A 14,648-nucleotide genomic window follows, 5' to 3' on the forward strand; every position below is an offset into this window, starting at 1 on the left:
TCTTTAAAAAAAAAACAAAAAAAAATTATATTTTTATTTTATTAGTTGAAAACTGACTTGTATATTGTGACTTGTAATTTAAAAGAACGCTGAAATTATGCGGTTCTATGGCGTCGGACAACAAAAATATCATTATTTCGCGTCATGTGTTTATCCTCAAAATCCAAAAATTCATTTCGCAAGTTTTCCGGCTGGCCTTTCTTTATAATCCGATAAATAATGTTAAATGTATGATGCTTTCGTCTATTTGTCATGTTTAATCAATTTTTGTCATTAAGATATGCTGTTATAAGAGCCAGTATATACCACATCACCGTAATCGAACAAAGATAAAACACGGCACAAAGTAAGCTTGAGGTACGCCTTGATTTGATTACCACTCTGATCATTGTTTTTCGAACTGTTGGACTGTCATAACACACGATTATATAGTACGATTGTATAACTTTCACGATTATATAGATATTCTGTAAAGAAGTTAATACAATATTCAGAGATTCCAAAATATCTTAGCTTAGACAACAATATTTCTCGCTCAATTATTTTGCTCTTCATTCACTTTTACGTAATTTAATATTTATTTTAACTAAGCATGTTGACGTGCTAAAATTCTTTCTAAATCCCGATTGGCAATCGGGAATTGAATTATAAGCTTCAACAAAATCTGGTTATAAATATGTATTTCAAACACATTGCAGGCTAATTAGTCTTAATTCCTGAGGGATAAAATTTAATAATTAAATACTGAGGCATACTGATTAGTCTTAAATCCTTATATTCCTAAAATCCATCACAGATATAGACTTAATAAACTTGTAGAAACAGTATTATAATTAACCCGATAAATAGAAAATTTATTTAAGATTGGTAATTCATTCTGATCATAAAAATTAATCCATCACAATTAACGATATTCGTCGCTTTGGTACTGTTTATCAAATGTGAATTGAAAAGATTTTTAAATTTCTTGTAAAAAGCCTTTTTTCACTCTAATTGCTGTTGTGGTATAATTTCTAAGTTGCTTATAGTAATTCCATTTAGCTGGGAATTTAGTTCTTTTAAAATACTTTAACGTCTTATTTCAAAGTTTAATATTATCTGTAAACCACGGAAAATCTTTCTTTTTTCCAACAACGCTAGTTTTTATAGGAGCATATTTATCAAATACTTTAATTATTATAAGTTATTGTTTACAAAATGTAAAGTCACATAAATAAACGTATTTAATTAATAAATTAAAAGATTTTTGTTTCGACAATCAACTTTAAATTTAGTTCAATGAGCCATAGGCGAATGCAAAAATTGTCCTGAATAGTGTAGAGATTGGTTGGGGCTGAGGTGGGTTTGTATAAGGTTGCGTTAAATTGAATTAGATTGGATAAGATTGCATTGGATTTGAGTTTAATTGGCTTAAATTAGACCTACTATAGAAAAATAGGCAAGGGAATTAAAATGATCAAGTCATACTTAGGACGGTAGGAGTGAAGAGGAAAATGCTTTCAAAAAATCCAATAACACCAAAATCGTATAAATTTTTTCATCTTGTGATCTAAATATATCATTGAGTATTAGGAATAATGTTATTGTTCATGCAATATTCATACAGAATTATTTTAAAAAAATCTTTGACAAAGCCGTAAGGATACTGATAATGCAAAGATCATTAAAGCCACTGGGATTAGATGCTTTCGGCAGCGGATTTCCAAATAAATTTTCCATTGATTGAGAAAATACCCAATCTTGCAATTTATGAGTTACATACATTATCAAAGTAAGAACTGCAATACATATTGTAACATTAGTGGTGATCTATTCATCTAGTCTAGTGTCATTTGTCAATTTTGCGTATAAATATTAATCTATAAATGATACCTTTAAACATCAGTGTTTCGGCCTCAGTTAAATCTCCTTGTTGATAAAAGCCCATAGAGCCCAATTGCACCATCGCCTCGGCCGCTTGCTGACTGTCGTCGTCGGCCCCGTCTATCGGTATCTCCGCCGATATTAAAATGCCCTTTTGGTCGTTTTGGTCGCTCTCAAATTCAGTCAGAGGAACCTACGAACGAACATTAAAAATGCAATAAGACCAAATTAACTAAACACTTACTTCATCCAATTCGTCTTCACTGGAAAACTGAAGGTCTTGTTCCAAAGTGTCTGCTTCCGTTTTAATTCGTTTCTTCGGTATTTTCGGAATGAGCAGCGTTTCGTCAAGCTGAACGTCACCCTCGACGTCGACAAAATCATATTCTTCTTGTTGTTGACTTTTGCCAGGGGACATTCCGTGCTCCGGAGAACTAAGTTGACTCTGAACAGGATTAAAAAAAACGAAATGTTATGGCAATTGGCATTGAAAGAAAAAAATTTATTAAAATTACTTTGATCATATTTGCTACAAATTTTCCGCTCTACAATTTTACTCCCTGTAAAAATTCTCATAAAACCAATAGAAACCTAGATATTTTAACAAATAGAAAATTTACCTTAAAATTATTAATCCTATATGAAAGTAGTTACTTTTTATCATATTTGTTGCCAATGTTACACTCTACAATTTATCTTCATATATAAATTTTCATAGGATCCATAGATACTGACATATTTGCACAAATACGAATGAAATTTTGAACGAATCCAATTTTACTTGAAAACTGTTAATCTTAGACGATAAATATTTTCTATCGTATTTGCTGTGAATATAAGAAATAAAATGTACCATAAACTGATCAAACAGAATATTTATATTAGTTTGTATTTTATTTCTTTATTTATTTATGTATTTATACTCTTACAAACACATTTGAAATGTAATTATATGTGGGAGTGCTTACTGGCTTGCAGAAAGAAAAAGGAAAACCAATAATAATGATGAAACTAAACCTACACTAAAACTAATAACATTTAATAAAATACACCTACTTACAATTAAAAATCAAAAACAAAAAGAACAGATTAACAAGTAAATGATTAATCAGATAAGGATACAAAATCAGTCTTAATTTGGCGAATACTAATATTAAAGAGATCTATATCATATTTTTGTATATAATTATTACATTCTTGCATCATTCTATTAAATGGCGAACAACTTTAGGGTGAACACTGGAAAAGATTGTTATTTCTTATTCTCAAATTGATTTTAGGAAAAGCAAATGATAGATGATTAATTAAAGAACAGTTCTTATATTTTAAGTTGTTAGTTATGTAGTAAATAAATAAGACATCATTCATATTACGCCTAACACTCAATCGTACCATTTTAAATTCAATTAGCATACTATTATAGAAGATCATATAAGGATATGCATTATGTGTTCTAATTAAGTACAGGTATCTTAAAAATCTTTTTTGGACCCTTTTAATCATATTAGTATGCACCGTTGCTTTAGGTGCCCAGATAACTGAGGCATACTCCAAGATCGGTCTGACCAGTGAGTTGTACAGAATTATTATTGATTTTATTTCTTTAAAATGTTTTGTATTTCTTATTACAAAACCAAGAAGCTTATATGCTTTGTTTACAATAGTTTCATAGTGTTGCTTAAATTTGAGATTTGTTTGAAAACAGACTCCAAGATCCCTAAATTTACTTTTCCTAGTTAACGATAAGTTATCAATTTTGTAATCAAAATTTATAAATTGGATTTTTCTTGTGAAGGTTAGAATTTGACATTTATCTATGTTTAATGACATTTTATTTTCTCTGAACCACTGGGCCACCAAGTTCAAATCAATTTGCAGCTCAAGACAATCAATAAGAGATGTTATGTGCATAAATAATTTAAAATCATCAGCAAACACGAGACATCTTTATGCAGTTTGGCAAATCGTTCAGAAAAATTAGAAATAAGAGAGGCCCAAGGTTACTGCCCTGAGGCACCCCAGATGTTCTATATATATTTTTGACAATTTTTTACCAACTTTAACTTGCTGAGGCCTTCCGGTAAGATAAGATACCATAAACCTACATGCTTTCAGCGAGAAACCAAATTTACCCAACTTATTCACCAACAGCCCATGGTCAACCCGATCAAAAGCCTTTGCACAATCTGTCAAGACAACATCTAGCTGCTCTTGGCTATCTACTGCATTAGCAGCTGCCTCTGTCAAAGTGCTAAGGTTGGTGACAGTTGAGGCATCTGGTAGAAATCCATGTTGTTGCTGAGAGAATTTATTCATGAAAGAGCTCAAAATATATTGGTATAAAATGTTTTCAAAAATTTTTGCGAGAGAATTAGGAACGCTAATTGGTCTGTAGTTGTCAACTAAAGTTTAAAACTTTAAAGCCTTTTATTGTGACAACCGACACAAGCAATGTAGCAATAGATGCAGTTCTTTTTCAAGTTAATTTACCCCATAACAAACCTATGCTTTAAGAACATTAAACGACAAAGAATTGCTGGCAATCGTTTGAGCCTGAAAGTACTTTAGCCCCTGCATATTCGGACGAAAATTTAAAATCTTCACTGACCTTTAGTATGGTTATTTATCATGACAGAAACTAATAGCAACCTTGTACGATTATGATACAAACTTGGTAAATACGATTACTAAATTATACAGATCGTGTTTTCGTTCGTTACTTATAGGAAACCGCATAGAGGCGAAACTTTGCAACGTCGCGCGTGTACGAGTGCCTGCGACAGAGCATCGCCCCGGTCGGCCCGAGGACGGGATTAGTAAACATCTTACTCTCGTGGGAGCTACGTCGTTGGGCGACAAAATGTCCCAAAATATTCCGCGAAAATCCAGGCATTTTTAAAATATTTATTCTAATGCGGGTTTTACAGACATGACAATGTGTAAAACCCGCATAGAATTGTAATCTTAAAATGTTTAATATGCTGTGTTTTGCATAATGAAAATTAAAGCGTTATTCTAATAAAAAATAAATATCAACTAATGATAATATAATAATAAATCAGAAATAAAACTCTAATAAACAAACTTAACATATCATTTTTTAAATAAAACGCTCAAATAAACCGCCTTCTTTTGCTAAACAAAAACTTAACCTATCGTAAAAGCTATTTCGCACGTCCAAAAGAGTTTCAGGTAAAATTGAATTGGCACCTTCGACAATTTTATTTCGCAACTCCTCTAAATTTGTTGGCCTACTAAATTTATGCTTGTAAATGGTCTGCTTAAGGTAACCCCACAGATAAAAGTCATTTGGAGATAAATCTGGAGATCTAGGAGGCCATTTAATATCGCCAGTCCCACTAATAAGGCGGTTAGGAAAAGTATTTGTTAAAAATTCTTTTACCCTAGCCGCGTTATGAGCAGGACAGCCATCTTGCTGAAAATAAACCGATCCCAGGTCTAGATCAGGTAGGATTTGAATGGCAGGAACAACTTGGTTTTGTAGCAACTCAAGGTACTTTTGGGCGTTTAAAGTGCCATCAATAAATAACAACTTCTGTGGTTGTTTTCCTGAGACCAATAACGAACAATGGAAGGATTGTGTTTGCCATGTAATGGAAAAGAAGATTCATCAGAAAACAAAATATTTTTTAAAAAATATTCGTTTTCATTTGCCTTTTCCATCATGGTTTCACAAAATTCCATTCTTCGCCACTGGTCTTCAGGAAATATTTATTTCCTGAGTTTTTGAATACTTGAAACATTTGTACCCATATTTTTTCCAGATACGAGCAACAGTTTTATTGCTCATTCCCAGTTCCTCTCCAACACTTCTAGTGGACCGTGTCGAATCAAGTTCTAGGATACTGCAAACCATTTCTTCCCGCCGTTCTATATCCTGGACCACTTCAACAGGTCGTTCTTGACGTTTTGTATGGCATTTTTTACAATCTTGAAGACAAAAAGATGTCTCAAAATTTGTAACCACATTTAAAACCGTTTTTGCACAAGGAATCGGTCTATTCTCAAATGTCACTGAAAACAAATCTCTACATTGTACTGCCAAATTGCCTCCATAAAACCATTTAATTAGTTAAACTCTTTCGGAAGGGGTATAAACAGCCATAGTGAAAAAAACACGAAAATAACGCTCAAAAATTATTAATGCAACGTGCAGTAACACAGCAAAGTCAGTTCTGCTGACTCCCGGTTCAGAAAATAAAAACGAAAAATTCCGCCGCCTGCAAGCCGCAACTAAGCCATAGGTGTTGGCATTATTTTGGGTAATACGTAGCTCACGATAACACGATCTGTATATTAAAAGAGCAATCAACATAAAACGCGGACGCACCATTTCCTAATGCCTTAGAGACTGAAAGCATTATAAACCTTCAATATCGAAATATTTTAAGACCAATTTTGTTTATTCAAATAAAATCACCAGATATTAAATATCAAATATTCAATTAAGGCTACCATTCTTTGATAAAATTCAACAACAAAAATTTAATAACCAACGTTAAAACAATAATTTAGACCTCCGGAAGTCAATAAACACCAACAAGATTCAATAAATACCATTCATCCGACCAATGATCATCAAACACTAAACGATGGAATACCTATTTTAGACTTTAGATATAATTTATAATAAACTTTATCAGTTCATAATATTTAGAAATCTTAAGGAACTTAAGACGTAATGCAAGCAAATCATCAATTATTATTTTTGGTAACAATAAAAATCAAGTAAGAGAATTATCTGACACTATTAATATTAAAATAAATAACACCTCTTTGCCAGTGGTTACTGAAGCGAAAAATTTAGGAATATTTTTGGATAATACCAACTCATTTCAAACTTAGATTAAACAAAAACTTGGTGTCGCATATAGGCATTTAAGAAAAATAAAATATTTAAAAAAATATTTGCCAGCGAAAATTAAATATTATCTATGCAATTCCATCAATTTTCGATTATCGAGAATTTTTAATCACAATTCTCTTACATTACATTTCTCTAAATCTATTCAAAAATTACAAAATACATGCATGAGTTTTTCATAGGATATAACTTTCAGAAATCACATTATCCCATATTTGAATAATAATTCGATTTTATTAATGCTTAATAAACGCAAATATAACTTTTTGTTTACATACAGAGTAATAAAAAGAGGAGATCCAGCATATCTAAAGGTATTTTTTAATTTTACTTTGCTTTGCTAGAAAGAAATATGATTTTAATATTCACCTAATCAGTAGCAAAAGCGATAATTCCAATTTCTTTATCTTGAGCATGTTGATGTATTTGTATTGCATATGTTTTAATAATTTAAAAAGCTATTTAATTTAAATTATTATGTAAAAAATTTTTTTATTTTTTGTTGTTGTTAATGTGTGCCTGCTTTATGCACACGTTAATTTTTCTCAAACAATTAAAATTTACATTTCATTTCTTTGTTTTTACTCGATTTTAGCCGTTGTTTTCTCCTTTTTTGCACACTTTTAGCCATATCTCCTGCTTGACTTTGCGCCTCTTGCCTTTAGAATGTATACATTTTATTGTTGACTTACACTTATATCTTTCAGAATTATGCTTAATTTTATTTTATCGTTTAATTTATATTACTTGTAAAAGTATTATAGACATCAGAGCTGCTTCACACAAGCTTGTATTCAAACGAGTCTTGTGACTCGTGTTTTTAATCGCGAGGTGGTCCTTATTTGTCATATTTTTCCTATTATTATTATTATTATTATTTTGTAACTATAATTATGTATTTTAAGGACAAATAAAAACGTTTTGAATTTGACTTGGGCTTTTACATACCACGTATTTGAATAAACTTACAGTTCTATCATGCTCCGCCACTGTATATCCTTCATCATCTGGTACCATCCAATTTTCGTCATCCTGCGCGGCCTTTTCTTGTTCGCTTGCCAATTTGTTTTCCAACGCAGTTAAATGATCGTCAAACTAATAAAACAAAATCATTGGTGCAATAATCCAACACAAATAAAATTAAATGCCTGTTTATGTTTTAAACTTAAAATCTTCCACTTTTTTTGAATCATAAATAGGTCGTTCCATTCCAAAAAAAGGATATTTATAGAGTATAGAAACAGCATCTATAGATAAATACTAGTAAAGTAACGCACCTCGTCTAATGCGGCCTTACAAGCCTTTACCAACATTTCAGCTTTTTCGGTGAACGGAGAATCCTTTCCATTATATAAAATACAATTTTCCAATATTTGTTCGACATCAACGAGAAAATCGTGCCGATTTCGATAACGATGGGCTAAAAATTGAAAGGGACCCCAGAAAAGTGTAAATTGCCGCATTAATGATTTTTATAACTTACACAATATCCTCTTAGAAATAGTCTCGAGGTCCATGGGTCGTTTAACTATCGTGTAATAATCTTTAACGTTTTTCTTGTTGACCGGCTTATGGAAAGGCCACGATTCGCTCATCGCCTTCAGTTTAGTATTCAAAATATTCTCCAGTAGATAAGTGAATGCCACTTGATCGTTGTCCAGCAACGGGTTGATGGCTTTCTCCAAACGCATCAGTCTGTCTTCCTTTTCCTTCAACCTCTCGACGCACTTATTTAACATCCTGGTTGCCGCTATAGTCAGGCTGCTCTTCGGCCCGTTATATAAAGTCGAATTTTCGACGATCTGGTTCACATCCGCTAAGAATTCTTCTCTACTTTGGTATTTCTTTTGTCTGTTAAGAGTGTTTTAAATCAATACTAGTTTTAAAGAAAAAGGATCAAACAAAAACCACAGCATCAAAGTTTAATTTTCTACATATTTAATAAGAGTCTAAAAGTTCTTCCGGAGTATTTATTGCCTCATCATCACACACCAACTCTTTCAAATCGCCCGACAAAAAAAAATCGCAAGGCGGTATCGAGGAGGTCAAGAAATGGGTTCATTGAAATTCACTACTATTTAGATATTCATGAACTTCTAGTCTAAAATGTGGTGGAGCCCCATAATGTGTTAAGATGTACATACCTATTTCTGATGGGAATAAGATGATATATTTCTTGTATAATTAGACCAATTCGCTCATGGACGTGTCAAAAATTAAAAATAATTAAAAAAAGTCAAAAATAATAGCATTGAGATAAATTGATGTTTAAAAATCCAATTTGATAACCACTTTCAGTGATAAATGCACCTACTAAACTATTCTCTTTATGGTCATGTTAAACAGTAAGTGAATACGTTAGTAAAATGATATTTTGATCAATTAAAACAATTTACTAAGCTAAAAAAACATGTTTTAATACAAATCTTAGCTTTACCTCAATTAAAATACTTACAAGAATAACTTGGCAACGCACTCAGATTTTAAAAATAAGGTGCCAAAATGTAGAGAATAAATAGTTCTTTCAAATGAACTATCACTCAACCCCTATTGCCATTTAAGATTTTCGAGAAGAAGGTTCTGGGGGGCAGGGTGTTGAAAGAGGCAAAGTGATTTCTACATAAAAATTGTTTTAACTGGATAATAAAATTGACATGTCCTAGCGATTTTATAAAAACTCAACCCGTTTCGAGATAATAAGGGTAGAAAGTTTTCAAATTGACACCCTGTATACACCTAAATCCACTGTTTGTTTAGTTGTTGTGGTAAGTGAAATGTGTGTACTTTTGCATTTTCAATTTTAAAAAGTATAGGTATGGTATCATACAGGGTGTTTCAAAATTCACTACATATATTTTAAGGGCGTATTCCAGAGGTCAAAATAAGACTTTTTTTTCCTATAAACATGGGCCCTAAAATGCACCCCCTTCAAGCCACAGCCATCGCAAGAAGTGTAAAAAAAATGGATTTTTTAAAACTGTGCCTACAGTTTTGCATCAAATTTAACGAAATTTGGAATACCCCCGTTATTTTAGGCGGTCTATTTACTTTTTATCTTAGAAAAGGCGTAAAACTAATTTTAAGGGGTAAACTGAGGGGGTGCACACTTTTGACGGCCAAAATTTTATGTACGCAGACATTTTTTGAAAAATTAAGCTACACCAGAATATGGGCCATACAAAAATCTAAATTTTATGTCTCTTGCATTTTTTTGATAATACGAATAGTTTTTGAGAAATAAAATTATTAATAAAAGGCCGATTAATAAAAGGCTACCAATAACGTAATAATTAAAATTTCAACAGATAATATTAAGTAGTAGGCTGTGACTATTTGTTTTAGGACATTTTTTAAGCGGCACGACATTTAACAATAAATAGGTAGACTGGTTTTGCTATTGTTTGAACTTTGTTATTGAGGTTTTTTCAATAAATTGATGAACAATTATTTACATTAAAAAATGACGGTTTATAAAAATACAAAAATTGGTTAAAAAATTATTTAACATTTATCAACATAATAATTAATTATTTTTTAAATAAACAATAAACTTCTGAGAAACAAATATTTTTTTTTATAAAAAGTGCTCAAAATGCGCACCCCCCGCTGCAATACAAGCCTCCATTCGTCTTCTCATAGATTGTCTTACTCGCTCTAAAATTCCGGGAGTATTTCTTATTGTTTCAAAGGCATCAATAATTCTTTGCCTTAGGACCTCGAGCGAAGGCACTTGACCAGGATTACAGACGAGGCTTTTTACATATCCCCAGAAAAAAAATCCAGAGGATTGCAGTCCGGGGAGCGTGGAGGCCATGGTATTGGGCCTGCTCACGCACTGTTATACGGAAATAAGAGGGGGCACCGTCATGCATAAACCACATGTTCGCTCGCACATTTAAAGGTACATTGTCTAGTAAACCATTTAAATGGTGCTGTAGAAAGTCTAAATAAATGTCGCCAACTAAAATTCTAGGAAAAAAGAAAGGACCAATTAACTCATCTCCCACTAAACCTGCCCATACATTAAGGCTAAAGTGCTCCTGGTGGTGAGATTGCCTAATTTCGTGCGGATTCTCTGCTGCCCAAACTTGCGCATTGTGAAAATTCACCACCCCTTCCCGCGAAAAATGAGCTTCGTCTGTGAATAGAATACTTGATAAAAAATTATTATCTCTCGCGCATCTCTGAAGTAACCACCTTGCAAACAGTAAGCGCCTTGGGAAATCTTGAGGTAGCAAAGCTTGAACTCTTTGAATATGGTATGGATACAAGCTATTTTAGTGCAAAACCCGCCAGACAGTTGCATGAGAAACATCCAAATTCCGAGCTATTTGTCAGGTGCTTATGCCAGGATCGTCGTCGATCGCATTCAAAATTTGCTCCTCTGTCACTGGGTTTCGTGCTTGTTGCGGTCTGCCTGCATTGTTCCTGGGGGTCCGAAAACTACCGTATTCCCTAAGATGCCGATGGGACTCTAAAAATGTTCGTACATTCGGGAGTCGGCGATTAGGAAACCTTAACTGATACAATCTTTGAGCTTCATACGCGTTACCATCAGCAAGACCATAAACAAGATGGATTTCTGCAAGATGTTCGAATGAATAACGTTCATTTTCCATTTTAGCAATGTTAGCGTTTAGAAATAACACATGGAACTACACTTTGTGGCAATTTTTCTATCCTATGGATATTTTTTTTTTGCCTCATAAATGCACGGCAGCTTTTAGTCTGGTGAGCGTGGTGGGCAGATCATCCCTCCCTTTTTATACTTACTGATTTCATCTTTGGACGCCACTTAATTTAATTAAAGTTTATTTAAATTTTATAATTAAAGATGTTGTTTATAATTAAGTAAATCAAGAAACTTAATAATGTTTTTTTTTTTAAAGCAATAGTCTGGACTGGTATCAACTTCAAGTGAAACGGTTTATTTTAATTTTTTAACAAAATTTATTTTGTACCCTAGATGTCAACGGAAACATTGCATTCCGTGCGGTCAATAAAATACTTACAACTATTTACAAATGGTGGTGTGATAGTGATAAAAAAATGGATAAAAAGATACTGAAAATAGTGATAGTAACACTCAAATATCACAAAGAGAACGTGTAGCTCTATGGGTTTATATTAAATTAAAATGGGAATATGACATTAATTATATGACGTTAAACCTGGGGAAAATTCATGAATTCTCTGCGGAGGAAAAAAGGATTAAATAGACAGTACGCACAGGGCTACTTATAAATCAAAATATGTGTACCAACAAAAATAAATACCACAATCAATCAAAATAGAATAAATAAATCATTAAAGCAAGTTCATATAAGTATGATGAAATTTTACCAACTCCGCCACGCAGCTTAAACACTTCCTGCTCAGCGTTACTGCGTAGGAATGCTAGGGAAGCATTATCCAGCGATTGACAGGCCTGAAGGCATGCCTTAGGTGGATGAGGATGAAGGTCAGCAGTCTGGAAGCAGCAAGAGTTGAAGGCAGAGCTCGGCGTTGAAAATGGCGTCAAGGCGTTGACTCGGCCTTGAGCGTGATGTATGACACCGTCAACTGTATGACAGCTATCAGCAAAGATTGAAGGCAGGGCTCGGCATTGAAAATGGCGTCAAGCAGTACGGCAGCAATCAGCAAAGATTGAAGGCAGGGCTCGGCGTCGAAATTGGCGTCAGGCAGTATGGCAGCAATCACGTGGTTGGGGCAGGTAAAAGTAGACAAAATGACATAAGGACTAAGGACTAAGCAATAAGTAAGAAGGACCCCCAAATATATCAAAATATCAATCAAAGATATTTTGTGGCGTAGAATTATCAACCTTCGTTAAAGTTGATTGGGCAGCAACGCAGGACGAAGGAATCTCTAAATAAAGGAAGGAATACCTGATTTAAAGACACTTACAAAGGAACCACGTGCTACTTACGTGATTTCATGGGAAAACTCAAAAATCACAAAATCAGATAAACCACGCCCGTCAGCGAAAGGAAAACTACATCGGTAGATGCAGTGCGAAAAATAAGTAAGTTTAAAATATTACACATCCCGAAATGGAAAACTTTACTTGATTCGCCCTTTTTTTCTAGGCAAAATTAGAACGACTTGTCAGATCTTCGGTCGCACGCCAAAAAGAAAGACGGATGGGCATCAAGGTTCACCTTGGTGCTTGGTGACCTCCCACCACCGAACCATTGCCGTTGTTGCCAACGTACCTTTTACCAGGAAAAGGAATAGAGCTGCTAGGAAATCTACATAAATAATTATGTACGACTGAAGAACATAAACCAGGACCTATCAAAATCCTTCAATAATGATATGATTCTCAATCAATAATGATAATGATTTTAATTTATTTTGAATATTGAAAATAATAAGATCAGCCGCTTTTCGTTCCAGCACAATATGGCAACTCTGAACCTTAACCCGAAGATCGATATGCGCTGATTGTTTAAAGCAAGGTCAAGTTAGACTGGATTTTGTTTATGCATTTATATGCATGATAATAAAATACTTAAATACAAACGTAAACTGTGTTGTTAATAATAAAATATGTAACACAATATAAAAAACAGGTTTAATGATGTCGAAATAAATTAAAAGTACTTCAAGAGTCCATTTAATTATTTAAAAGTCCCTTGAGCTTTTAGGCAACACACAGTACATACTTTGTTTAAATTACGGATACCTCCGAAAGCGATGTTGCCGAGATTAACATAAATAAATTAGAATAATTAATAAACAATATTCTTTCCAAATTAAAGTAAACTAAATAAAAAGAAAGTATGTAATATTTTTTTAAGATGATGCTAAGGGAACAAAAAAATGCTACAACTTTAAATCTAAAACGGGAAGTAAACTACTGGAATTAAACAATGACAGTAAATTTATTTGACACCAAATGTCAAGCAAATTAAAAAATGTCTAAAACAAATACTCACAGCCTACTACTAAAACCTCAAAAATAAAAATGTCAACAATTGCGAAACACAGCCCACTTCCTAAATTTTTTCTTTGATATTTAATTTACGATATTGCTATCCTTTTATTCACCGGCGATTTTCTCAAAAACTAATAGTCATATGAAAAAAATGCAAGAGACCAAAAATTGAAATTTTTGTATGGTCTATTTTTTGGTGAAGCTTAATTTAAAAAAAATGTATGTACACATAAAATTTTGGCCGTCAAAAGTGTGCACCCCCTCAGTTTACCCCTTAAAATTAGGTTTACGCCTTTTCTAAGATAAAGAGTAAATAGACCACCTAAAATAACGGGGGTATTCCAAATTTCGTTAAATTTGATGCAAAACTGGAGGCACAGTTTAAAAAAAATCGATTTTTTTTACACTTCTTGCGATGGCTGTAGCTTGAAGGGGGTGCATTTTAGGACCCATGTTTATAGGAAAAAAAAGTCTTATTTTGACCTCAGGAATACGCCCTTAAAATATATGTAGTGAATTATGAAACACCCTGTATATCTTGTTGTTCATATGTCACCAGAAAATTAAACTTTGGTACTGTAGCTTTTGTTTGATTTTTTTCCTAAAATCTTATACCAGCATCTTGTAGACGGAATAGATAATTTATTCGACTTAAAAAGTTTTAAATGATTCATTATACGATTATGGAGAGTACTCACCTAAGATTTTCCCTAATAGTTTGCAAGTCCATTGGACGTTGAATGATGTTATAGTAGTCCATAACCAATTTGGGATTAACAGGAAATAGAAACGGCTGGACATCTGGTAAATCCCGCATTTCGTTTAAAATAACTTCCAAAATACTCGATAACACAACTACCGGGTCGGTTCTGCGCCTGTTCGCAGACTTACTGGGCCGTTTCAGATAATCACAATGACTATCGGGAAGAACTGAAATACAAACGATTTTTTTTCTGTAAA

At 33.0% G+C, this 14,648-nt stretch overlaps 1 protein-coding gene across 2 annotated transcripts in view; it reads right to left on the bottom strand.

The window, feature by feature from the left end:
• LOC126736596 (transcription initiation factor TFIID subunit 1) overlaps nt 1–14,648 on the bottom strand; it is a 57,920-nt gene that overhangs the window by 4,196 nt on the left and 39,076 nt on the right. For both annotated transcript variants that reach the window (XM_050441030.1, XM_050441039.1), the window contains 6 exons: nt 14,387–14,618; nt 8,232–8,599; nt 8,026–8,168; nt 7,718–7,843; nt 2,108–2,308; nt 1,873–2,056 (listed from right to left, as the gene is read on the bottom strand). In XM_050441030.1, coding sequence (XP_050296987.1) covers nt 1,873–2,056; nt 2,108–2,308; nt 7,718–7,843; nt 8,026–8,168; nt 8,232–8,599; nt 14,387–14,618 — 1,254 coding nt within the window. The remainder of the gene's footprint in view (nt 1–1,872; nt 2,057–2,107; nt 2,309–7,717; nt 7,844–8,025; nt 8,169–8,231; nt 8,600–14,386; nt 14,619–14,648) is intronic.

The sequence above is a fragment of the Anthonomus grandis genome, chromosome 1 (assembly GCF_022605725.1).
Source record: "Anthonomus grandis grandis chromosome 1, icAntGran1.3, whole genome shotgun sequence".
Taxonomy (NCBI): domain Eukaryota; kingdom Metazoa; phylum Arthropoda; class Insecta; order Coleoptera; family Curculionidae; genus Anthonomus; species Anthonomus grandis.